At 50.7% G+C, this 25147-nt stretch overlaps 1 protein-coding gene across 19 annotated transcripts in view; it reads right to left on the reverse strand.

Moving 5' to 3' along the window:
• The window catches only part of HSPG2 (heparan sulfate proteoglycan 2), a 936289-nt gene that overhangs the window by 581246 nt on the left and 329896 nt on the right, over nucleotides 1-25147 (reverse strand). For all 19 annotated transcript variants that reach the window (XM_086921606.1, XM_086921602.1, XM_086921600.1 and 16 more), the window contains 2 exons: nucleotides 7261-7405; nucleotides 3141-3292 (listed from right to left, as the gene is read on the reverse strand). In XM_086921606.1, the coding sequence (XP_086777732.1) occupies nucleotides 3141-3292; nucleotides 7261-7405 (297 nt within the window). The remainder of the gene's footprint in view (nucleotides 1-3140; nucleotides 3293-7260; nucleotides 7406-25147) is intronic.

Genomic DNA, 25147 nt, shown 5'->3' on the forward strand with positions numbered 1-25147 from the left:
GGGAAATTAACGAACACTTGCTCATGAGACCTCCACCTTGGTAGGCACAATTCTAGGGCAACCACTGGATGTAAAGACAGTAATCGAGTAAGCTTGTCCAGTTTTACAAAGCAAGCCTGAAGGAAAAATTGCATTTGAGTCTTCTTCTGGATTTCATTTTTATGCAACCAAATTGCTGGTGGTTTGTACTTCTGTCAACTAACTGCTAAACACCTCTCCAAGTGTGTACTCTAAAAGACAACACAGTGGCAAACAACAATTGGCAGATCTTCTGTTTAGGCACAGTAAAACAGCACAAGTGGAACAAATGCCCAATGTTCCACATGTGGGACTTTAAAAACATGGAAGGAAAGTGGACAAGTTGCTCTGTGCCACAGAAGACCAACTGCAGTGTTAATAGTTCACATTAGACTGCTCTGACATGCTTACGCCTGGCTCGAAAGCTCAATAAGTCTACTGGAGTATGTGCACTGAAGCCTGTGAAGTCCCAGTTGCATAATTTTAAGAAGCTGACACAGGCAAGATCTGCCGATTTACATGTCTGTACTAACAGAGAACAAAGTGCTACTTACTGCCTACCAAGTGGCAGCATATCAACTGTTAAAGTCAGGCTTATATTTAAAACACCCATTTCTGTTAAATGGCCGACAACGCTTAACTAAACATTGAAATGTAGTTCATTGGTAAACTTAGATGTTTAGCACATATGTCACAAAATCATACCTAGAAAAATTCATTGCAGCATCGTGAACTAAAAATACCAAACCCCTTAAAATCAGATTAGATGTACCTGTGCTACAAGTTTCGACCAAAAGATCTGATGCCCTTCAGTTAATGGTGATCTGTTGATAAGACAATGGTCCTTCTGACTAAAAGGGTTCTGCTGCAAGCTCACAATCAGCAAGTTTAGGGAATGTAATTGAGTGTACTAACACAGATCGGAAACAGGACCACTATACTCATCAGGTTGTTGTGAAGATGAGTTTTGGGGCTACCTTTCAACACAAAAGCAGGCAATCCAGCAAGGCCTCTTGTCATTTTAATTCTCCATGTTAAAGGCATGATGCTGTGTGAAATGGAATCTGAAGGCAGGCCAACCCACAGACACACTGCCATCTCATTGCCAAGGGAGACCACAAGGAGATGCCCAGTTTTACAGGGTTTTCCTCTGATCGGTAAAGGGTGGTGCCTGATTTGAATTGGCAAGCTCAAGGCTGGCCTAGGTAGCCCAATCGCCTGAGCTGCTAGAGCCTCCCTTTCATAATCTTGAAATAGTGCTTTATGGGTGGTCTTCTGCCAGAAACAGCAGGAAGAGACATAAAGAACAGAGTGAGAACTTTCTAGTGATAGGCTTAATGGCAGTCACCAATCAAGCCGGGTTAATACTATAAAGAAGCACCTGCCCATTAACTGCAGATTCAGGATGCTTCTTAGAACAGAGAAGAAAAGACACCTAAGTGCAGGAATTATTGATCTCCTTGAGAGAAAAATGTGGAGTGATTGAATTCAGCTCTTCCTTGAATCCCTGCTTTAAGAGCCATAAGAAGGGACAGGAGAGCTGGCCTTTTGCATTCTACAGTAAGAGGGGTCTCAGGACTTATTCAGGAGAAGTCACTTCTGTTGGTCTACACCCATTAAGGCGGAGGAAGAAGGGTGGGCAAAGGGGGAGGGGATGGTCCCAGTAAAAGAAGAAGGTCTAGTAGGAACTGAGGTTTTGGCCTTGGTTTTTAAGACTGGTGATTGACAAATCTGTCTTTCTCTGGAATCCATGCCCTTTGATTTCCAAAAGATGTTTTCAAAACTCTGCTTCAAGTGGACAGAACATTTTGCTACAAGTGCTGATGACCACTGCTTGCTTCAATAATAAAAACAAATGGCCCACTGCCACAGTGGTTATGCTGTGCCGCTTTCTCACCAGCCCTAGCAGTGAATGCTAGCCGCGTGCAGGGCCACCGCCTCCTTATATAAAACTCACAGCACGGTGGCCGGACTGCTGGTGCTGCCATCCAATCCAGCGGTCCTTTCCCTGGGGCCATGTTTGGAAAACAAAGTTCCCCCCTTAGTGCTTCCTCTTCCTGGGCCGTTTTCACCCATGCTTCTGGGAAGATTTAACACTTCCCAATCTAAAATGGCCCCTCTTCAACAAGGTTTGACAGGAACTGCCCAATTTAAAAAGGCCTATTGAGCACTTTGTTTTTTCCCCCTATTTAAGGAGCAAAACAATGGTTACTTATTGCGTCACAATGCTTAGAGTTCTCCAGTCGCAGTGGTCGCACTCCTGCTTCTCCAGTGATTGGGTCATTTCTTCTTAGACTCTATGCTACCATTTTTCTGCTTTTTGGTGTTCTTATTTCCACTTTTTCACTCCAGCAATCTCCTTTTCCTCAGGTGGCCACTCTACATCCAGAGCCTAAACCTTGCCACTAGGAGTATTTTTGCCCTACAGCTTTTTCCTCCTATTCTTTAGAGCCTTTTCTGGAAGGCACTTTGCTACCCAGGGTCTGCATCAATATGGCTACTGGAAGAGGTCACCCTGATCTCTGGCAGACAAGGACTGAAGACCTGGCGTTCCAGATCCAGAAATATACAGGAGGTCTGTGGCTCGGCGTAAAATTCCTGTAGGTTTATTTAGAATATCACAAAAGTCACTGAGGTACTGAGATTCAGACAGATGGTGTTTTCAATGCAAAAATAAAATGCAAATGTATTGGTCATTAATAACGCTCCAACCTTTCATTGGATTGGATCATGGATTAGGACTGTACTACTTAAATCATTAAAGTGCGTTCTTTTAAATCAACAGCTCTGTGAATTTTATTTCATTTAACTTTAATTATTTAATTTTGAAATGCTATTTATACCCTCACATGTATTGGGTGAATGAAATTGGTGCACTTCTGCTGAGCTACCTAAGGTTAGCCCAATATGCCTTAAAGAAACCCAATGTTACTTTCTGGGTATGGGATGTTTATCTTCATGAATGCTCAACTACAGTTAATTTCAAGGCTGAGGCCAAGTACACCCAAAGCGAGCAATCCAGATCCTTACAAAGCCAAATGAAATTGTGGCAGCAGCATTAAGAAATAGAAGATGTAGACTTTTATAGACCCAGCAAATATATGTATGCACCTCAGACTTACCCCGGTTTGGCTTCAAGATCAGCACACCATCAGGGATTCCAAAGATCATGCCTTTTGTGTTAATGGCCTCACAGGTGTAGGCACCTTGATCTGCCTCCTTTACATCACGAATGACAAGAGTCCCGTGACCATTCTCGCTCGTCATAGACACTCTGGAGATGTGAGACGGAAGGGAAGCACACAAGATAAGAGAATTGCTTAGAAAAAACTGTACAGGTGATACTTCATTCTTCATGTTGTTTTGAATTCACCCCCACATGATGCACAACTCACAATTGGCAAATGAGTCCCCTTTACTAGTTCTATTGTATTAGACAACAGCACTTTTGATTTAAAGATTTCTAATTTTCTTAAACCTCCAAGTCCTAAAATACAAAGAGCGGCTGGATAAAAATCCAGGGCTTTCTAATGAGAACATTCAAGGTGTAGGATAACTGGCACCTACGTCAATAGCATAGCTTTATTAAAATGCATATTTGGATAGCAAAGAGCCTTCATCAATACTATGCTCGCTCTACACGGAGTGAACAAAGCCATAGGCTCAAGTAGCTACCCACCACACTGCACCAATATCTAAAGTATTGTACACTTGGCTTTAACCCCTTCGATGCTGATGACGAGCACAGCTCGTCATCAGCCACGGGGGGGCGTGTGCGGATGACGAGCTGAGCTCGTCATCTAACGCGGCTTTTAGAAAAAAGCTGCGTAGCGCGAAAATAACTGCTGCAGCGATGCGGTTAAGTCCTAATTCTGCAATGTAGGCCTACAACCTGCCCACCCCCACACATTGTGCATTGTTCCTCAATGCCTTGCAGTGCCCTGCCCATCAGGCCACTTTCTTTCTCATTTCCTCCTCAATAAACCATCAACCAACCTTGAACCAAAAGATGAGCTTCCCTTCATTACTCACATCTCAAAACCCTCTAGCTTAACTCCTCAAAGATCTGCCGTTTACCCAATACCATGGTCCACAAACTCCTGCCCTCTTGCTTTACAGACCTCTGCCTTCCCCAAGCCCTATAACCTTCTTTCTCTTCAAAATATCGGACTACATGCCCCCACACTTATCACTCATGCTCTGCTCCCTCCTTGCCATACTCATTTCTCCACTCAACCTACAACATTGCCTTCTTTATTCAAAGATGTGCACTGTACCTATTCAACCATTTTCCTTTCATTATATTTCTCAACCTATGCACTCATTACTTTCAGGGTGCCATGAAAGAACAGTCGCACAGGCTACAAGGAACAATTTGAAGAAACAAGGGGAAGCACAAAATTGTGCAAAGAAAATACAGAACAATAGGTAGTATTGTGAAAAACAGAAGGTGTCAGCAAGTAGTTGTATCATCAACAGGCCACCTACTCCAACCTGTTGAACCAAAGATTCACCCCTTCTCCAAGATAATCTTGGGAATCTTTTTCACTAAGTGGTTCATGCCATCCTTCATGTCAAATGTCTAAACTTGATCAGTTTTTGGAACTGTTCTAATTTAGCAACTTAGTGCAAATTCAGACACTAAGTTCTTCTAATTCCTTGCAAGACTATAATACTCTTGATATCTGCATAAATGCTTAATTTATGCATTTCTCATGTCTAGATTAACGGCTCAACCAAATCTAGGACTGTCCAACAGCAAATCCTGTACATTTACTTTGAACAGAGAAAAGCCAAATTGTAACAGGCTTGTCCCCCAAGACTACTAAAAGCAATGACATGAACACCACTGAGCCCCTACAATGTTAGACTCCGAAGTATTTGTCTTAATCCATTTTTATCAACTGTACATTTCATAAGAGTTTGGCAAATTTCTTACAGGCTAAAGTGTATAAAATTAGAACAGATACCAAGAAAACATCATAATACCACATGTTATCTTCCATCAGATTTAGTGGAGCCAAATGTAACTAACTGTCCTATAACGGAGTTTGAACACCTCTGTGCCACAGGCAGCAGCTCTAGCTGCTCCCACCCTTGCTTGGATTTTTGATCACCTTATTAGGCCATTAGTGAACAATTCCCAGTTATGAGTATATGTCCCTTCACAGCTGCAGTAATTATGGCACTCCAGAAGAATCAAACACTGGAACCAGATTAAACCATTACATACCATAGATGTCGTCCAAAATCCAACCACTGTCCTGGAACAATATACTAGGGTTCACCTGCAGCACTGTACCAAAAGATGCAACATTAAACTATACCCACTTAAAGTGGTTTTAAGGCTGGGAATGAGGGCTGAGTGTGGTATTCTCTTGCTGTTGAATAACATGAGAATAGAGGTGAATGGCCTTGATCATCTTAGATCTTTCAATGGCCTTAAGCACCATCAGCCATCCAACATATTCCGACATGCTCACTAAACCTTGTGTTTCAGAGCAGAGCTCTGAGCTGAGTTGTTCCAGTGCTTACTGGTCATTCACAATCAATTGCCTTGTAACTGTTATGACTTCTGCTTATTTCCAGCTGACACATTAGTGAAACATTTCTCAGTCTAATGCGTGCTCAATTTTAAATGGTGTTCACTGGTGGACAGGGAATTTTCTCAAGTTAGTCCGACTTATTCCTCAGGAAGTTCACATTTGCCCTAGTCTCTTGGCTAATAGCCACCTCCTACCAACATGGAATGGCATCTATGGCATCTGGATGTCCTAGTCTATTCAGACTTTTCTTAGTTTCTTCACCCATCCTGTATCTTTTCATTAAGGGAAAGCAGACTTTAACAATTTCTTTACCCCGTAACATTTGAGATGAATGATTTTGTCTATTCGATCATTTTTTTTTGTTTTCAAAACTTTTATTGAAAAATTACATCATGTTACAGGTTATCACTCCATCAAATAGCATTATAACGGTTGCACTTACAAATGGAATCAACACTACAGGGTGATTGTCAATCAGAAAGTGTCACGGTGCTACACATCGGCTTTGGGGCTGTGATTGTTGCCTTAGAGAGGGGTGCAGGTGGTTTGTCAGGAATTGAGGCTGGAGTCTATGGGACCATCGTTGGCAATATGGGCATCAGTATTAGGGGAATCTGTTGTAGGCTCATCCCGGGTGGCCAAAGGTGTAGATAGAGAATGAGAGGGTCTCATATGACTGGGGGCTGCTTACTACTGGCAGCAAGGCCCAGAATTCACCCAAGAGTGTCTGACAGTGGGCTGCATCGTCCAACCAGCGTCTGACCTGGGGTTCCGGTTTGCGACCCCAGCGAATGACCACCCGGCGCTTGGCAAGCACCAGGAGCATCGCAGTCAGTTTACGATTAGCGTCAGAAATGTGTTTAACATGACCCAGGCGGCACAGTAGGGGGATCAAGGACAATGCGCTCAAGTGTGATATCGCTAATTCCAGTGTACATCTCCAGCCAGAAAGAGGACACTGTGGGACACAACCAGGCCAGGTGTGCAAAGTATGCACCACGGGCAGCGCAACGCGCGCCTCCGTCACTATCCGTCAGGCCCATTTTGTGTAGCGATGTAGGAGTAGAGTGTGTATATATTAAAAAAAAGGAGTTGCAGGCGATAGTTAGGGGAGAGGCGCTTAATTTGATTGCAACAGTATTGCCATTGCTCGGGGGAGAGGTCCCTTTACAGGTCTGCACCCCACGCGTTGACGGCGTGCTCTGTGCTGTCTATTACATCCTTGAATTCAAGAAAAAGGCATACCCGAGCTTTTGGAATATTTTTTATCAACAAACCAGCCAATTTTGCTGAACCCTAGGACCATAAGTCATCTCCCAATAAGCAGAAGCTTCTCGCCTTCAAGTGACAAAGTTTTTCAGATTTACGTTTTCAACATATTCCTGAAGTATGCTTCCATGCTCTTCTGCCACTTGCTTGTGGCGTATAATTTGCTTCTACAGAGTTAAGCTAGGCGATAGTGCATTGCTTGCAGAACCGGCACTCCTTTAGAATCCATTCCCTCCTTCAATCCAAATGAATTCAGACAACCAGCAGCTCCACAGGGCACTAAAGAGTTTACTATCAAATCCAGAATTTAGCATTCATTCCTACGTAACTCAGTGTACAGCAATAAGAAACTTTGGTGAGTAAGCATGATCAACAAAACATTTTAACCTATCCACCTCTTGTTGGATGAGTTTCAGGTAATGCTTACCTGCTGGTGGTGGGAATGTGGCCCCAGTTCAGTCTCCAAGTTATGATGGGTGTAGGGACTCCAACAGCCACGCAGGTAAAACGCACAGTCTCCCCACGAGATGCGGAGATGGACTCCTCAGGAGGTGTGATCACTTGTGGGGGGCCTGCACAGGAAGAGAAAAGACAAACAGAAGATTGATGCAACACAAGTGGACAAGGTGTTTCAGTGTGATTTGTAGACCTTTGTGATGGCTGTATCTCCTTAGAAGCACAGAGGCTCTGATCCACTAATCATCTGCTACAAGGCAACTGCAACAGGCTATGCCACATGAACATTTTCAAAGTAGTCTTTGAATTCAATTGTTAGCACTGAGCACATGTTGCACTTAAATGCACTGCTTTGCAGTCTAATATCACAAGGGCCGAAAATATCAGGTAAATGGGTGTAAAAGGGTCATTATATTATGTAATCATACAGCCTTCTGAAGCCTGCCTATGTGGTGTTTCAGCAAGCTAACATAGGTGCCTTAACTCCCTTGAAATGCCTTGGATCCAGAGTCAATATGCCTTGTAATAATGTGGTCAGGAAGGGTGGAGAAAACAGACATTTTTAACATAGTTGACGTGGCTAGGTGGGTCAGCTCCTGGGGCTAATAACTAAAAGCAGGACAGACATGTGAGAGCATGGAGCAGAGGTCACTGGTACGGACTATGCCAGGTCACCAAATACACCATGTCCCCCAGCTGCATCTAGCAGCGGTTGAGAGTGAGGAACTGGTGAAAGGCAAGTGAGATAACTTGCGTTTTTTATGGACATGTGATGCAGAGGAGGGAATGGGGAAGGGAACATGACCCAGAACAAGAGGTACCGGTAGAGGTAGGCGGCAAAATTAGATAGAGGGGAAGATGGAAGGACAATATCAGGGAGAAAATGCAGAAGAGGTAGTGGGAAATGGCAAATGTCGGGGGTAGAAAAGAAGGAAATTCAGGAAAGGGAGAGGATGGGAGGAGTCAAAGGAGGAGGATAGCCCACACCAACGTGCAAAGCAAACAAGAAAGTGATATATCATATTAGACTTAAAGAGTAAATTATAGTCTAAACAGGTGTTCTAGCAGTTGTTTGTGAAAGAACAGTGACCACTGTGCCTCTCGAGGCCGGGTCACCCCCTTGCTCCCTCACCTGCTCGCCTGCTGATCCTTGCTCCCTCGCCTGCTGTTCCTGCCTGCCGCCACCGACTCCGTCGCCCCCCAGCACACCCCCGAGCGGCCCAGCCACAGCAGAGCCGCCCGCTCGCCACTTTTTCCCGCCGCTGGCCCCCTGCGGCCCCGCCCACCACCGGCCCATTGGCCCAGCCGCTCGCCCAGCCCAGCAGACCCGCCCTCCCGTCCCCCTTCTTATGACGCCCCCTGAGCGACCGCGCACCGGATGCGCGCAGCGGGAGCACCGATTGAGCGCCGAAGGTGCGCCAAAGGTAAGCCCGTCTGCGCCCGTCCGCGCCTGGACCGCGCCCAGTGCCAGGACCCCTGGCCCCCCGAGGACCCAAGCCCACCCGCCGGACGTACGACGCCACCACCCTCAACGCACTCAACACCGCCCGAATCCCGGGATGCTACCGAGCCACCCCGAGACGAAACCACGGACCCTTCAGGTGTCACGCCTGCAAGTTCTCCTGCATCCGGACCTGCCCCGCACCAGCACCCGCCAAGCCGATCACCAGCAGCAACCACCTCAAGTGCATCCTACTCAACACCCGCTCCGTCCACAGACACATCATCGAACACTGGAACCTCCTCGACACCACAGATCCTGACGTCGCCTTCCTCACGGAAACCTGGATGAACGACTCCTCAGCGCCCGACATCGCCATCGCCATACCAGAGGGCTACAAGATCACCCGAAGAGACCGAGGCAACCAGACGGGAGGAGGCATCGCCATCATCTACAGGGACACCATCCGCATCACGACCAACACCGACGACACCCTGAGAACCGCCGAACACCTGCACTTCCAGATCCACACGGACCCCAGAACCACCCTCAGAGGCACCCTCATCTACCGACCCCCGGGACCACGGACACAATTCAGCGAAGACATCGCCGACTTCATCAGCCCGCACGCCTTCCCATCCGCTGACTACATCCTCCTGGGGGACATCAACTTCCACCTGGAGAACAACAACGATCGCAACACCACCACCCTGCTTGACAACCTCGCCAACCTCTGACTCAAGCAGCTGATGGCCACCCCCACCCACCTCGCCGGACACACACTCGACGCTGTCTTCTGATCCAGCAAGGACATCGTCTTCAGCCACGCCACCGGACTCCACTGGACGGACCACAGCTGTGTCCACTTCACTTTCAGAAGATCCACGATCCACCACCACCAGCAACAGGTTGCTCGAAGAAACTGGAACAAGATCACAGCAGACCAGCTCGCCGCTTCCCTGAGCCAGCACCCTCCCGCCAGCTCAGCGAACCCCAGCCAGGCCACCGACAACCTCACAAAGTGGATCAGCAACTGCGCAGACGACCTCGCCCCACTGAGGACCCCGCCTAGCAGACCCGGCAGCAAGAAGGCCCCATGGTTCACCGACGAACTCAAGAGCTCCAAGAAGAACTGCCGAGCCCTCGAGAAAGCCTGGAGAAGGGAGCCAACACCAGACAACATGACCACCCTCAAGCTCGCCACCCGGAAGCACCATCAACTGATCCGCGCCACCAAGAAAACAGCATTCAAGGACTGGCTGGACAACAACGCACACAACTGCAAGGAACTTTTCAACATCGTGAAAGAGCTCTCCAACCCAAACGCTGAAACAACGACATCACCCCGTCGCAAGACCTCTGCAACTCCCTCGCCTCCTACTTCCACAACAAGATCGCGGACATACACAACAGCTTCAGCCCACAAACAACGCTCCCAACGACCGCACCAACGCCCCCCACCACCACCCTCAGCGCCTGGACCCAGATCAACACAGAAGACACCATCTGCACGATGAACTCTATCCACTCCGGATCCCCGACCGACCCGTGCCCCCACCACGTCTTCAACAAGGCCGACGCTGTCATCGCACCCCACCTGCGGGACATCATCAACTCCTCCTTCGACACCGCCACCTTCCCTGAGAGCTGGAAGCACGCCGAACTCAGCGCTCTGCTAAAGAAACCAACAGCGGACCCCACCGAACTCAAGAATTACCGCCCCATCTCGCTCCTCCCGTTCCCAGCCAAAGTCATCGAGAAGACCGTCAACAAGCAGCTGGCCGCCTTCCTCAAGACGAATGGATCCCTCGACCCCTCACAGTCTGGCTTCCGAGCCAACCACAGCACCGAGACCGCCCTCATCGCTGCCACCGATGACATCCGAGCCCTGCTGGACAACGGTGAAACAGCGGCCCTCATCCTCCTAGACCTCTCCGCGGCGTTCGACACTGTCTGCCACCGCACCCTAGTGCAGCACCTCAGCAACATCGGAATCCAGGATAAGGCACTGGAGTGGATCATCTCCTTCCTCGCTGGAAGGACACAGAGAGTCCGCCTACCACCGTTCAGATCTGCAGCCACGGAAGTCATCTGCGGCGTTCCTCAGGGCTCCTCGCTCAGCCCCACCCTCTTCAAAGTCTACATGAGCCCCCTTGCGGCCATCGCACGCCAACACAACCTCAACATCATCTCCTACGCCGACGACACCCAGCTGATCCTCTCCCTGACCAACGACCCCGCCGCCGCCAGAACCAACCTCCACGAAGGGATGAAAGACGTAGCCGAGTGGATGACGACCAGCCGCCTGAAACTGAACTCAGACAAGACGGAAGTCCTCATCCTGGGCTCCTCGCCCTCCGCCTGGGATGACTCCTGGTGGCCCCCCGCCCTGGGCACCGCACCCAAACCGACAGACCACGCACGCAACCTGGGCTTCATCCTGGACTCCTCCCTCTCCATGACCAGACAAGTCAACGCCGTCTCCGCGTCCTGTTTTAACATCCTGTGCATGCTACGGAAGATCTTCCGGTGGATCCCCACCGAGACCAGGAAGACGGTCACCCAGGCCCTCACCAGCCGACTGGACTACGGCAACGCCCTCTACGCCGGAACCACCGCCAAGCTCCAGAAGAGACTCCAGCGGATCCAGAACGCCTCAGCCAGACTCATCCTCGACATCCCCCGGAGCAGCCACATCTCCGGACATCTGAGAGACCTGCACTGGCTCCCCGTCAACAAGAGAATCACCTTCCGTCTCCTCACCCACGCACACAAAGCACTACACGACCAAGGCCCGAGCTACCTCAACAACCGCCTCAACTTCTACGCTCCCAAACGCCACCTCCGATCGACCAACCACGCCCTCGCCGCCGTCCCCCACATCCGGAGAGCGACAACAGGAGGAAGGTCCTTCTCCTACCTGGCAGCCAAGACCTGGAACACCCTCCCGACCGACCTTCGCCTGACCCAAGACCACCTCTCCTTCAGGAAGAAACTCAAGACCTGGCTGTTCGAGCAGAGGCGGCACCCCCCCCCCCCCCCCACCCCGCCCCCCAAGCGCCTTGAGACCCTCCGGGTAAGTAGTGCGCTCTATAAATGCCTTGATTGATTGATTGAACAGTACTGTGGGTTTGGTTCTCACATTCACAGGTAGAGATGCATAGAAGGAAGGTGCCTCCTAAGGAGGACTGGTGTTGATTAGGAGCAGTTTTGAAGCTAGGCGGCTACAGAACAAGGTTATTTTTTTGCTTCTCAGAGTTCTGGTGCCGTCTGATAACTTGAGCAGGCTGGAGAGGTAGGGAGGAGAGTTAGCAGGATGGCAATTTAAACTTGGCTCTCTCTTCAATAAGGAGGTACTGCAAATCAGGGAGGATTGGTGTGAAATGATCGAATTCATTGGTTGATGATACAAGTATGGCTGACACATGTAGGAAAGTCTTCAGCGGTTTGAGGGATACCACAAGGACAGTGTTGTCAAAGTCTAATCTTGATAGAAAAATACATGGACTGCAGATGTTAGAAGGTGACATGAGTCGTTGAATTTTCTTCAAGTATGAAAGTAAAAGAGTCAAGATCTGGAGAGTTTGAGTGATCATGGATGAGTTCAATGTGATCAGATGTGAAAAAACTGACAGAATGAATGAGAATGACAGGGAGATGCAATAGATTTTGAAATTGTTTAATAGCTCCAGATTAAAGGAAAATGCTACCTACCCAGTATGCATCTGTTCTTGGCATGAAGAGCTGTAGAGTCATATGCTATGCATTGCCTGCCATCTAGTGTTGGGTCCGGATGTTTGCACTTTGTTTTTGTTCGAATTACTCTTTTCCGGGAGGGGGCGGGGGGAGGGGGGGGGGTGCTAGAGGGCGCACGGCAAGATGGCTGCACCCTAGTGGAGCAGGACTGTGGAGCGGCGGGGACCGCCAATGGGACTAGATTCCTGAAAAGACTTGCACTGGTGTGGTGCGAATACTGTGCCTCTGATGGAGCGGTGTGAGGTGCAGCGGCCTACCTGGCATTTCCTGGCCCCGGCGCTGGAGTCTGGAGTGCCCGTGGGGATAGCGACGCTCACGGTGCTGGCTGCGGTAGCTGGGGCGGCGAGTGTGAGCCTTGATGGGGGTCGCGGCCTGCGTGCTGTTGCAGGCACCTGGGGGTGTGCTGGCTGATGGTGTGACCCCCCCCCCCCCACCCACCCCCCCCCCCACCCCCGAGGATATCTAGCGGTGGGGGTGCCGGCGAAAGCGGAGGATTACTGGTGCCTCTGCCCACGACAGGGTGCAGGTTGCACAAGCAGCAAAGCGGCTCTCAGATGGCGGCCGGCTTCTCGTTGCTGTGGTGGGAGACGCGTCTTGCTACTTGTCCTCTGGAGCTGCAGGCTGGGGGAAGGCATCAGCAGTGTGGTTGCAGGAGGCATTAGACCTTTCCCTACTTCAGGTGACAAGGGATTTAGTGTAGCTACTTGTTGAGTGGACTGGCCATCTCCATATTCAATCCGCTGCTGGCCACAGACACTTGCACGCGAGGGGACTGCTATGCACGGCCTACTTTGGCTGTTGGGCCCTGTGTTTATGGTGCCGCGCTGGTCCTCATCATAGCTCTGGTTAAACTATTTGTCCTGGGGGGGCGTGGCCTGGAGCCGGAGATGGTGGACGGGTAGATCTTGAGCTCCGTCCATAGCCCATAACACTCGCATATTATCCTGCTGCCCCAGATTGCAACCCGCCTGATTTTGCTACCGGAGACCCCCGGGGGGGCACTGACAGTAGCGGAGCGGTGTCTGTCCATCCGACCCGCAGCGCACGAGCGCTGCGACACTGGAACCCACAGCGGCCTTCTGGACGAAGCGAAGCCCCGGGCTCGAGTAGGTGGCCTGCCCGACTCGCCCTACACCATCGGCGTGGTCCGATCGGGGCCCCGGACGGAAGTGCTTGCGGCCATCAGTGGAGGTAACGGGGCTTGAAAAGACACCCTCGCAAGCCCGTGGCCCTACTGCCTGCTTACTGGCACTGAGCCCTGCCCGGCCGCCCTGCTGTGGGGCCCGTGAGGCACACGGGAATCTTCCCGGATCGGCTGGCCTGCTCACCAACCACACTACGGCGCCTGCCCTCAGCAGCGCTGTCCTGGGCTGCAAGTGGGGCGCTGTCAAACACCAGCCATTGGCACAGGGAGGAAACAAGTTACTTACCTGTAACTTTAGTTCTCCAGTATTGGTAACTTTCATAGATTCCCATTGCTTGTATCATTCCCCGTCGTCGGAATGGGAGCCTCGGTAATAATATATATATATATATATACCTAGGTAAATACACCCTAATAGGTGTAAAAAAAAAGGTAAAAAATTAGGCCTAGGCCTCATTATCTTTTGCAGCCTATTGCTGTCATTATGTAAAAAGACCCAAAGTCCCCTTAGCAACCAATCAGATCAGCCTCACCCTGTAGAACCTTCCTGAGAAAGCTCAGAGCCTCAGATTTTCGTAGCCGTTGCTTTGCCACATAATCACCTAGCCCTAAAGTGAGCTTTCCCAGGGGAGGCGGGTGGGCGCATGGGAATCTATGAAAGTTACCAATACTGGAGAACTAAAGTTACAGGTAAGTAACTTGTTTCTTACTCCAGTATTGGAACTTTCATAGATTCCCATTGCTTGTATCAGAGTAGATAGCAGTTAGCATACCTCAAACATTTCGTGCACAGTATAGAATCATTATCAGCCAATGACCTCACAGATTATAACAACTATAAAGCAGTAACAAAGTATAATAAACGAAATGTTTGAAAAAACAGGAGGAGGGAAGAGAGGAAAGCTCACCTCTTATTGGAAGAGATTTCTCAGGACTGCCTGTCCTACCGCCGAATCCTCCTTTGCAGCCGCCTCCAGGCAGTAATGTCTCGTGAAGGAGTGCGTACTGCTCCAGGTGGCTGCTCTGCAAATGTCCTTTATGGATACTCCAGCAAACAGTGCCGCTGATGCTGAGACCGACCTTGTGGAATGTGCCTTCACCTGTCCTTGTAAAGGTTTGCCTGCCGCCTGGTGGCAGAACCGGATCGCACTAGTTATCCATCTAGATATCCCTTGTTTTGACAAAGGAAATCCCTTCCTTGGGGCTCCGAAAGCCACAAACAGTTGGGGTGTTTTTCGAAATCCAGCTGTGCGTTGTAGATAAAATTTCAAACATCTCTGAACGTCCAGAGAATGAAGTGTCCTCTCAGCCTGGGTTGAAGGCCGAGGAAAAAAAGATTTCAAAACCACTGGCTCGTTAAGATGAAAGTCTGTCGGTACCTTCGGAATGAACTTGGGGTTCATCCGCAGGATAACTGTATCATTCTTGAACTGTAAGAAGGGTTCTTTGATGGTTAAAGCCTGAAGCTCTCCTACTCTCCTTGCAGAGGTGAGTGCCAAAAGAAGCGCCACTTTCCATGATAGGAACTTCAGGTCCGCTTTATGCACTGGCTCAAATGGCGGTCTCATTAGCTGAGCCAGGACCACATTCAAGTGCCACACCGGAGGTGGGGGCCTAACTGGCGGGAAAACTCTAAACAGTCCTTTCAGGAATTGTTTGATTACTCTCGCTGATAATAGAGAGGGACCCGATCTCGTTCTCCTATACCTGGAAATAGCTGCCAAGTGGACCTTGATAGAAGCATGAGCCAGACCTGCTTGTGCCAATGAAAGAATATATGGTAAGAGTTGATGCGGAGCTGACGAGAAAGGATGTACTTTTTCCCTCTGACACCACAAATGGAACCTCTTCCATTTCGCTCTATATGTCTTATTAGTGCTAGGGGCTCGTGCCTGTGCCAAGATGGTCCTGCATTCTTCCGGGATGTTTAAATCCTTAAACTCTCTGTATTCAGGAGCCAAGCCGCCAACTGAAGCGAGCTCGGGTTCGGGTGAAGAACTTGGCCGTTGTACATAGACAGAAGTGTCAGTTTGGGTTGCAGATGAATGGGTGGTGTCTCTGATAGGAGAAGCAACTCCGTGTACCAAAACTGGCGAGCCCAGGCAGGCGCTATTAGTATCATCCTGCACCTGTCCATCTTGAGTTTCTTGAGGACTCGAGGAATTAGGGGAAATGGCGGAAAGGCGTAAACAAACGCGCCTGACCAGGACATCGAAAGGGCATTCCCCAGTGACCCTCGATGGTGTTCCCTGCTTGCGTAACACCGGCATTTCTTGTTCCCCGGTGTTGCAAACAGGTCGATCGCTGGGGTCCCCCAACGGGAGAAGATGTCCTTGATCACTGCGTCCTCCAATTCCCACTCGTGCGAGACTGCTCTCAGGCGGCTTAGCGTATCCGCCTTCGTGTTGCATACTCCTGGAAGGTGTTCTGCTACGAGTGTGATGTTCTGCGCTATCGCCCATTCCCACAGTATTTGGGCCTCCTGTGAAAGCAGTGGCGATCTTGTGCCTCCCTGCTTGTTGACGTAATGCATTGCGGTGGTGTTGTCCGTCCGCACCAGGATTGCTGAATCTGTAATCCTTGGGAGGAAAGCCAACATTGCCAGTCGAATAGCTCTTAACTCCAGAACGTTGATATGTAGATGACGTTCTTCCTGAGTCCAGTGACCACTGACCTGGAGGTCTTGCATGACCGCTCCCCAACCTTGAAGAGAAGCGTCCGTGGTAATGACCTGAGGAGCCCTTGCAGCCTTGAAACTGAGTCCCACAGTGAGGTGAGATCTTTCCATCCACCATGAAACCGACCGTTTCATCCGCTGGGTTATCGCCACCCTGTCGTCGAACGAACCTTCCACTTGTCTCCACTGAAGGTCCAGCCCCTCCTGCAGGGGGCGCATTCGCAGTCTGCAATGCGGAATCAATTGAATACAGGATGAAATCGACCCTAGAAGAGATTTGTACATCCTGACTGTCATCCAACTCCTCTTTTGGCAACGGGTGGCTGACGATATGAGTTTCATCTGTCTCTCTTCCGATGGGAAGGCCTTGCACTCCTGAGTATTGAGTATCGCTCCCAAGAACTTCACCGTACTTGCAGGCTGAAGAACTGACTTTTCCTTGTTGAGTTGTAAACCCAGATGAATAAAGAGGTTCAAGCACCTGTCCACTGCCTTCGATGCCTCTTGCAAGCTTGGGGCCTTCAGCAGCCAGTCGTCTAAGTACGGGAATACTTCCAGCGACTGTCTTCTCAGAAATGCCGCTACCGGTGCCAGCACCTTTGTGAATATCCGAGGAGCGGACTTTAATCCAAATGGGAGCACCATGAACTGGAAGTGACTCTTGCCTACTGTAAAGCGAAGGAAACGTCTGTGAGCTGGATGGATCGGGATATGAAAATAGGCATCTTCCAGGTCTAATGTTGCCATGTAGTCGCCTGGGTTCAAGAGGCGCAATATGTCCTGGAGTGAAATCATCCGAAACGATAGTTTCGTGAGATAGGTGTTGAGCTCCCTCAAGTCCAGGATAGGACGCCACTTTTGTTTTGTCTTTCGGATCAGAAAAAATCTGGAATAGAAACCTTCTCCCCTTTGTGATAGGGGAACACGCTGGATCGCCCCTTTTTGAAGCATTTGTTGAGCTTCCTCTTGAAGAAGGTTCAGATGGCTGGAAGTAGCGGCGTGGGGAGCTCTTGTAGGTGGAAAGTCCTGGAATTCTAGAGTATGCCCATTTCGGATGATATTTAATACCCACTGATCCGATGTAATCTCTTCCCAGCTGCTCAGATGTTGTGATATCCTGCCGCCCACTGGAGATCCCAGAAGCGGAGGAACAGTTGGCAGAGTCGGGAGGCCGCTATTGACGCTTGCCAGCGTCCTTGCCCTGACGCCCCTGTCGTCCACGAGCGTTCTGGCGAGAGAAAGACTGGGATTGCGACTGCCTCTGATAGTATTGATTGCCGTACTGGGGCCTGTAAGACTGCGACTGCTGTGAATATCGCTGTTGCTGATAACCTCCTCTAGGTGAAGAGAAACCTCTTCCTCGTGCTCCACGGAACGGTGTCTTTCTATATTGCAGGTTCCCCAGAGCCCTTGCTGTCTCTGTGTCCTTCTTTATACCCTGTAGGGTATCGTCGACATGTTTCCCAAACAACATGTCCCCGTCGAAGGGCAAATCCAAAATCCTATTCTGGACCTCTGGCCGGAAGTATGTAGCTCTCAGCCATCCTTGTCGCCGAAGAACCGCTGCACTGCCTAGGGCACGGAAAGAGATGGTGGCGATGTCCATCGCGCAGTCAATCATTTCCGAAGAGGAACGTTGTCCCTCTTCCAGAAGTTTCTGTGCTTCCGCTTTCTGGTCATCCGCTAGCAGATTCACATAGTGTGCCACATCACTCCACATCTGGCGGTCGTACCTTGCTAGGATCGCCAAGGCGTTCGCCGCTCTGACCAGCAAGCTAGCCATCGACGAAAAACGCTTCCCAGCGTTGTCCAACCTTCTACCCTCCTTATCCGGCGGAGTCGTGAGGGTGGCCGAAGGATTCCGCGATTTCTTCTGTGCCGCCTGCGATATGACCGAGTCAGGTCTAGGTTGTCCAATCAAACAGGCGGGACTGTCATCTGGAGCTTTATATTTTTTCTCCAAGCGCGGAAGAGTTGGAATGACCGTCGCTGGGGTCTGCATCACTTTCTTCCCTTCCTCCCATATGTGCTCCACAATGGGAATCGAGCGCACGGCCTTACGGTATGCCTCTTTGAAATCGTATAAAAAACAATCTGTAGATGTTGTCGGCATCGCTAACTTAAAGCGCGCTGTGGCTCTTTCCATCAGGCTGAAGAAACCTCCTACATCAGCCGGAGGCGAATCGACCGGGTCTGGCACTGGTGAAGCCGGATCCGGAGCAATATATTGGTTCCATTCACTCTCTTGATCTTGGTTTTGCCCCGTTTCCTCTTCATCCGAGGTATCTACTTGGACTTGCGGAGGATATGCTCTCTCATGTTCTTCCTGTGCAGGCCGCACTGACTGCGCTGCCACCACCTGCGGTTGAACCTGTGCTTGACCTTCCACAGGTTGCGACCCCTTCTTGCTCCTATACTCCTCCAGCATAGCCCTCAAGTCTGTCAAAAGACTTATAGGCATCGATACCATGCCCTGCTGTGGTTGGGTATCTTGGTATGCAACCTGTCTCTCTGGCCGCTGTTCCTTTTGATAATAATATTCCTCATCCAAATCCGAATCATGGTATTTCAGATTCAATTGTGATGGACTGTAAGCGTCCCCATACATCTCATTTTCCTCTTCTGAGTAGTCATCTTCATCCAACAAAAGGGGTGGAGGTAATGATGGTACCTTCCTTGGAGAAGTCATATCTGGGGTTATCCTCCTCCTTCTGTTGTTCCCTGGCGCCCCTGTCGTCAACGGCGTTGAAAACAAATCCACCGTTTCTATATTCTGAATCGTCGTCGACGGCATCGTCGACGAGAGTCCCTTCACCGTCGACGGCATCGTCGACGGAACCATCATCGTCGTCGGGTTCACCGTCGACGGGATCGTCGACGGAACTGTCATCGTCGACGGGTCCATCGTCGACGGGCTCGTCGACGGAGCTGTCGTCGTCGACGGGCTCACCGGCCTCGTCGACGGGATCGTCGTCATCGAGATTGCCACCGTCGACGGAATAGTCATCGTCGACGGGATGGTCTTCGTCGACGTGGTGGTCACCGTCGACGTGGTCATCGTCGACGACGCCGTCGTCGATCCAGTCTTCGTCGACGGAATCGACATCGAGGTCCTCGTCGACGCTCTCGTCGTCGTCCTCGTCGTCGCTGGATGGCTCGTCGACGACTGAGGAGACAAAATCACCTCAGATGATTTAGAGTCCTTCTTGACCCCTGTAGAAGCCTCTACAGTCGGTTTTTTGACGGACTTGGCTACTTTAACCTGGTGGGAAGGCCCAGCCGAGCTCTCATCCAGTTTAGCCTTTTGCACCTGCAGTGCCTGCCTTTCCCTCTCCTTTACACTCACGTGAGGAGATTCGATAGGCCCTGGCTTGCCAGACCTATCAGAGGTCACACGCACAGCCTTTAAGGGGGGTTCAGTTGAAGTGTCCACAGACGATCCGCCCCTCTTCAATGAAGTCTTTGAAGATGTTGATCTGGCATCTTCCTCATCACCAGACACTACTTCCTCCCTCCTTTCCAACTTCCTGAGCCACAGAAGCAGCCGTCCTTCACGATCACGGAGGGTTTTAACAGACATTCTCCTGCATATACTACACTTATCGACCTTATGGTCTGGGTATAGACAGTAAATACAGTCTTGATGTTGATCCTCTGTATAAAGTCGCTTTTTGCCACAAGTGGCACAAGACCTGAAAAGGCTCTTCTTTTCCTTATCAGCCATGACAAAGCTGAAAGAAATCCTTAAAGAAAACTGTTTAAACAGTACCTCAAGTTGAAGTTAGAGCAGAGCTCTAAGGAGACTCCCTGTCACCAACGAAGCGGTAGAAAATCTGAGGCTCTGAGCTTTCTCAGGAAGGTTCTACAGGGTGAGGCTGATCTGATTGGTTGCTAAGGGGACTTTGGGTCTTTTTACATAATGACAGCAATAGGCTGCAAAAGATAATGAGGCCTAGGCCTAATTTTTTACCTTTTTTTTTACACCTATTAGGGTGTATTTACCTAGGTATATATATATATATATATTATTACCGAGGCTCCCATTCCGACGACGGGGAATGATACAAGCAATGGGAATCTATGAAAGTTCCAATACTGGAGTAACCAGACTTTACCCGGACCCCCTTGAGCACGTCGGATCTGAGGCGCAGTGCCTCTCGCCGGTGCCATTTTACAGGCACATCCGAGCAGTGCATTGCCCTCGGGACTGGGACTGTGGCGCCTTGCATGAGAGGTGAGATCCTACATCGAAGTGACGCATTTCTGAGAGGCAAACGTACCCCGAGAGCCCGGATTGCTGACACCGGCCCACTGTCCAGGAGCACGTCACATGCCTTGAAGCCTGGCCTTATAACTCCAGCACGGCCGCCTGTCGTGTTCCTGCTAGGGTTCTGCGCCTCAACTGATGTTACCCGGGGCCCCTCGGTCCCTCTTCATTGGCACTCTGGACGCAGGGGTCATACCTGCCCGCTAGGCCACCATTGGACGTACAGAATCCCCACCAACAGCGCAGAGCGCATGGAGCCTGCATAATCTCTGCCTCCCTTACCACTGCATTCTGTTCACTCGGTGAACGTGGTACTACGTTCTGTTGGACACTAGAGTAGGCAACGGCACTTGGAGGTGCCCAGTGCAGCGCCACCCTGCTAACGAGATCCATGGGCAAGCACAGGGGCAGGACTCAGGACCGGGGAGCCGCAACGGACATGCAGTCCACGGGCTCTGAGGACCCACTGGCCTCCTCTAATGTGGACATCATCCCACCGACCGGAAGAGGATCCCAAGACGCAAAGCTGGACCTCATCCTCAATGAAATACGCGCGACGCGCGAAGCCCTGGAAACACGAATAGACAGCATGGCGACAGGCCTGTCATTATTGAGGGCTGACCATAACAAGCTGGCAGAGCGTGTAGCGGAACAGAAGATCACACTGAATGACCTTGTGCCACAACAGACGCAACACTCCACGAAGTTGGAGGGTGTGGAGAAACAGCTTAAACAGCTGTGGGATAGAGTGGACGATGCCGAAGGACGGGCCCGCCGCAATAACGTCCGCATCCTAGGCATTCCGGAGAGAAGCGAGGGGAGGAACCCTACCCAGTTTGTGGAGGACTGGCTGCGACGGTTAGTGGGCCAGGAAGACCTCACTGCCCTATATAGTGTGGAGCGGGCACATAGGATGCCACCGCGCCCCCCAAAACCCGGGGCGCCTCCTCGTCCCCTGATCGCGCGCCTTCTTCATTACAGAGATCGCGACACTGTCCTAAGGGCGGCCAGGGAAAAGGCGCCAATACGTTTTGAAGACAAGAACATCTCAGTCTATCCTGATTTCACTCCTACTGTACAGCGCGCCAGGTCCACCTTCATGGGTGTGAAACGCAAACTAAGGGAAAAAGACATGAAATATGCACTCCTGTTCCCAGCACGGCTCAAAATTATACATGACAACAAATCCCACTTCTTTGATTCACCGGAAGAGGCAGAGGAATGGATGGAAGTCACTTTAACGCCACTGACCTCACAGGACCCGTTTGAAGATCGCCACGGCGGAGACCGCTGGAACCCTCCGGATCAGCGGGGTGACGCTTCTGACCCAGGACAACACTCTTCACATGGTACGTCAGCGCAGCCGCACCCTTCTAGTACCCGAGTGGACGGACATCCGTCCTCATCACAGCGTCAACAGCTAACAGAGGAGGCACTAGCCGCACACGACGCGGAAGCGATCGAAGATGGACATACAGTCACCACTGACACCCCCACCGAGGTGTCCGGATCGGTTGACAGCTTGCCACTTTTTCCAAAGGTCACGGCCCAGATGGCGGAGGAGTTCTAAGCTGCTGCACGTGTGATCCCCTCCGGGTGGTAACGTATAACTATTCCCCCCCCCTCCTTATATAGTATGTGGTGGGTTGCATGGAGGGGCCCACGATATGGAGGGCTATTGAACCGATACAGGCCGTCAAGTGACAATTGACAGTGGCCTGTCACCCCCGAAATGCACACAACCTTAACTGACTTGTGCCCCCGTTGGGCGCCTTGGTTTGGATCCCAGGCACGTTGGCCTGGGGACCCTTCTGTTCAGGGAATTCAGGGTTACAGGACACTCTCATCCTTACATGGAACTGAACTACCATGGGTACCCGGGTGTTTTACCTGGCAGCACCACATAGATGGAAATGGGGCCGCTTAATAAATACCAAATGTGCACTTGGAACGTGCGTGGCATGGGGGCAGTGCAGAAACGCCATAGGATATTAGCCCAACTTAACCGCAGGGGGATACAGATTGCTTGCCTACAAGAGACACATTTGAATGCTGCTGAGACCATGAAACTGCGCAAGAAATGGAGGGGGCAGCTCTTTGCTACCTCCTATTCTGCGTTCTCAAGAGGGGCAGCGATCTGGTTCCGCAGCTCTGTTCCCTTCCAGATGTTGGAGCAAAGAATAGATAATGAGGGACGATATGTATTTGTGCGGGGGCTGTTGGACGGGGATGCTATTGTATTTGGGTGTATGTACTCGCTGAACTCAAATCAATCGGAGTTCCTGATGACAGTAAATGGGGTACTTGCAGATTGGGCGGATCACCACTTGTTGATTAGTGGGGATTTTAATGCTGTACTTGATGTTGCGTTAGATAGGTCACATCCCCCTTTGCAGGCAGCTGAGAGTAAGAAACAGGCGGAGGCTCTTGAGAGATGGTCTGGGGGCTGGGACCTGGCAGACGTGTGGCGCAGCGCACATCCACGAGACAGGGAATATACTTTTTTCTCCCCGCCCCACCAGCTCCACACCAGAATCGACCACATTTTCTGCTCCCGTTCCCTAGCGGATTCCATAATCCAGACCCAACACATGGGGAAAACCCTGTCTGATCATAGCCCTGTCGAACTCATCTGGCAGTGGGGTAGGCGCCTGGCCCCCATCCCAACTTGGAGACTGTCTCCAGATCTCCTTGAAGACTCTGTATTTCGGGCCTCCCTATCAGATGCTATAGTTACCTACTTCTCCACGAATGCCAACACAGCCAGCACCCGGCTAGTAGAGTGGGACGCTTTTAAAGTTTGCCTGAGGGGGGCGGCAATGGCCACTGGGATGGGTAGGAAGCGAGAGGTAATTGCTCAACTGAAGGAAGTGGAGAACTCACTTGCGCCCTTAGAAAATGAGGCAGCCGGCACCAATGCACCCTTCACACCACTACAGGAGGCTCACATTAGGCACGCGGAGCTGCTGGAAGACCTGAGGCTCCTAGACTACAAAGAATACACGAACAGGCAACATACACTGGCGGATAGGGCTGGTCCCCTTCTAGCTCGTCTTCTACGTGACTCCCCAATTCACCATCCCATTCTGACTATCCTGGACCAGGCGGGCATCCCAACTAACACCCAGCTCGGGATTAACACGGCGTTTAGGGACTACTACACAACACTTTACAGCCCCCCGCAGCCCCTACCCGAGGATGCATTCGAGAACTTCATGAGGGACCTGACTCTGCCTCAACTCACTGAGAGGCAGGCCAAAGATTTAAAGCGCACCATTACGATAGCCGAAATTAGGCAGGCGATAAGATCTCTTCCAAAGGGCAAATCCCCTGGTACAGATGGCCTACCGGCTGACTTTTATGCGACATTCATAGACCTTCTGGTGCCGCGGTTGCATGCTATTTATATAGAGGCCCTACGGACGACGTCCCTTCCACAGTCCTCAATGCAGGCATTGATCACGTCCCTATTGAAGCCTGCCAAAGAGGGGCTACAGATGGCTGACTATAGGCCATTATCCCTTCTCAATACTGACTCCAAGATTTTGAGCAAGGTGCTGGCAGCAAGGCTCGTGCAATACGTACCGCAACTGGTCCACCCGGATCAATGTGGTTTTATTCCGGGCCGTAACACGGCCATGAACTTTAGGCGCTTAGCCCAACTAATGCTCGGAGACGGAAGGGATGTGCACTCCGAGGGCTGCATATCTCTGGACTTGAAACAAGCGTTTGACTCCCTTAGATGGGACTATATGTTCGCCACTCTGTCCAGATTTGGGATACCATCTGAATTCCTCGACTGGGTCAGATTGCTGTATACCGCCCCAACGGCTAGAGTGCGCACCTCTGGCCATATATCGGCTCCTATAGCCATAGCGAGGGGCACCAGGCAGGGCTGTCCGCTATCCCCGCTCCTCTTTGTCCTTGCCCTCGAACCTATGCTCTGTCGGCTTCGGTCGATGGCTCCCCACCATGGCATACGTAGACACGGGACGACACATATTGTGTCTGCTTACGCAGATGATATTATATTGTATCTCCGAGACTTGAGGGGAGACCTGAGCCCGGTTTCCCAGGTCTTTGAGGACTTTAGGTCGATCTCTGGTCTGACCATAAGAGAATCCAAGTCCTATGGCTTCACATTTGCGGCCACAGGTCTGACTACTCCACTGCCCTTCGCCCCACACGAGTTCCAGATAGCGGAAACCACCTTTAGATACCTGGGGATGCAAATCTATAGAGAAGCTGAACTGATGATTGACGGTAACCTTGGGAGGGCCATCAGAGCTCTGAAGTCGCAGATACAATTCTGGTTGACACTGCCACTTTCCATACCCGGCAGAGTAACTATATCAAAGATGGTGATGCTCCCCCGTCTCCTCTACCATTTCACCAACCTACCGTACCTGATCCCGGCGGCGACATTTAAGACCCTTGACACTCTCCTCACTGAGCTCGTATGGGGACACGGCCGCAGACGTATAAGTTTGTCCAAGTTACAGCTCCCCTCCGACGCTGGTGGTATGGGCTTGCCAGACTTTAGAGCTTACAACTATGCGTGTCAGCTTCAATG

This window comes from Lissotriton vulgaris, chromosome 5, assembly GCF_964263255.1.
Source record: "Lissotriton vulgaris chromosome 5, aLisVul1.2, whole genome shotgun sequence".
NCBI classification, from domain to species: domain Eukaryota; kingdom Metazoa; phylum Chordata; class Amphibia; order Caudata; family Salamandridae; genus Lissotriton; species Lissotriton vulgaris.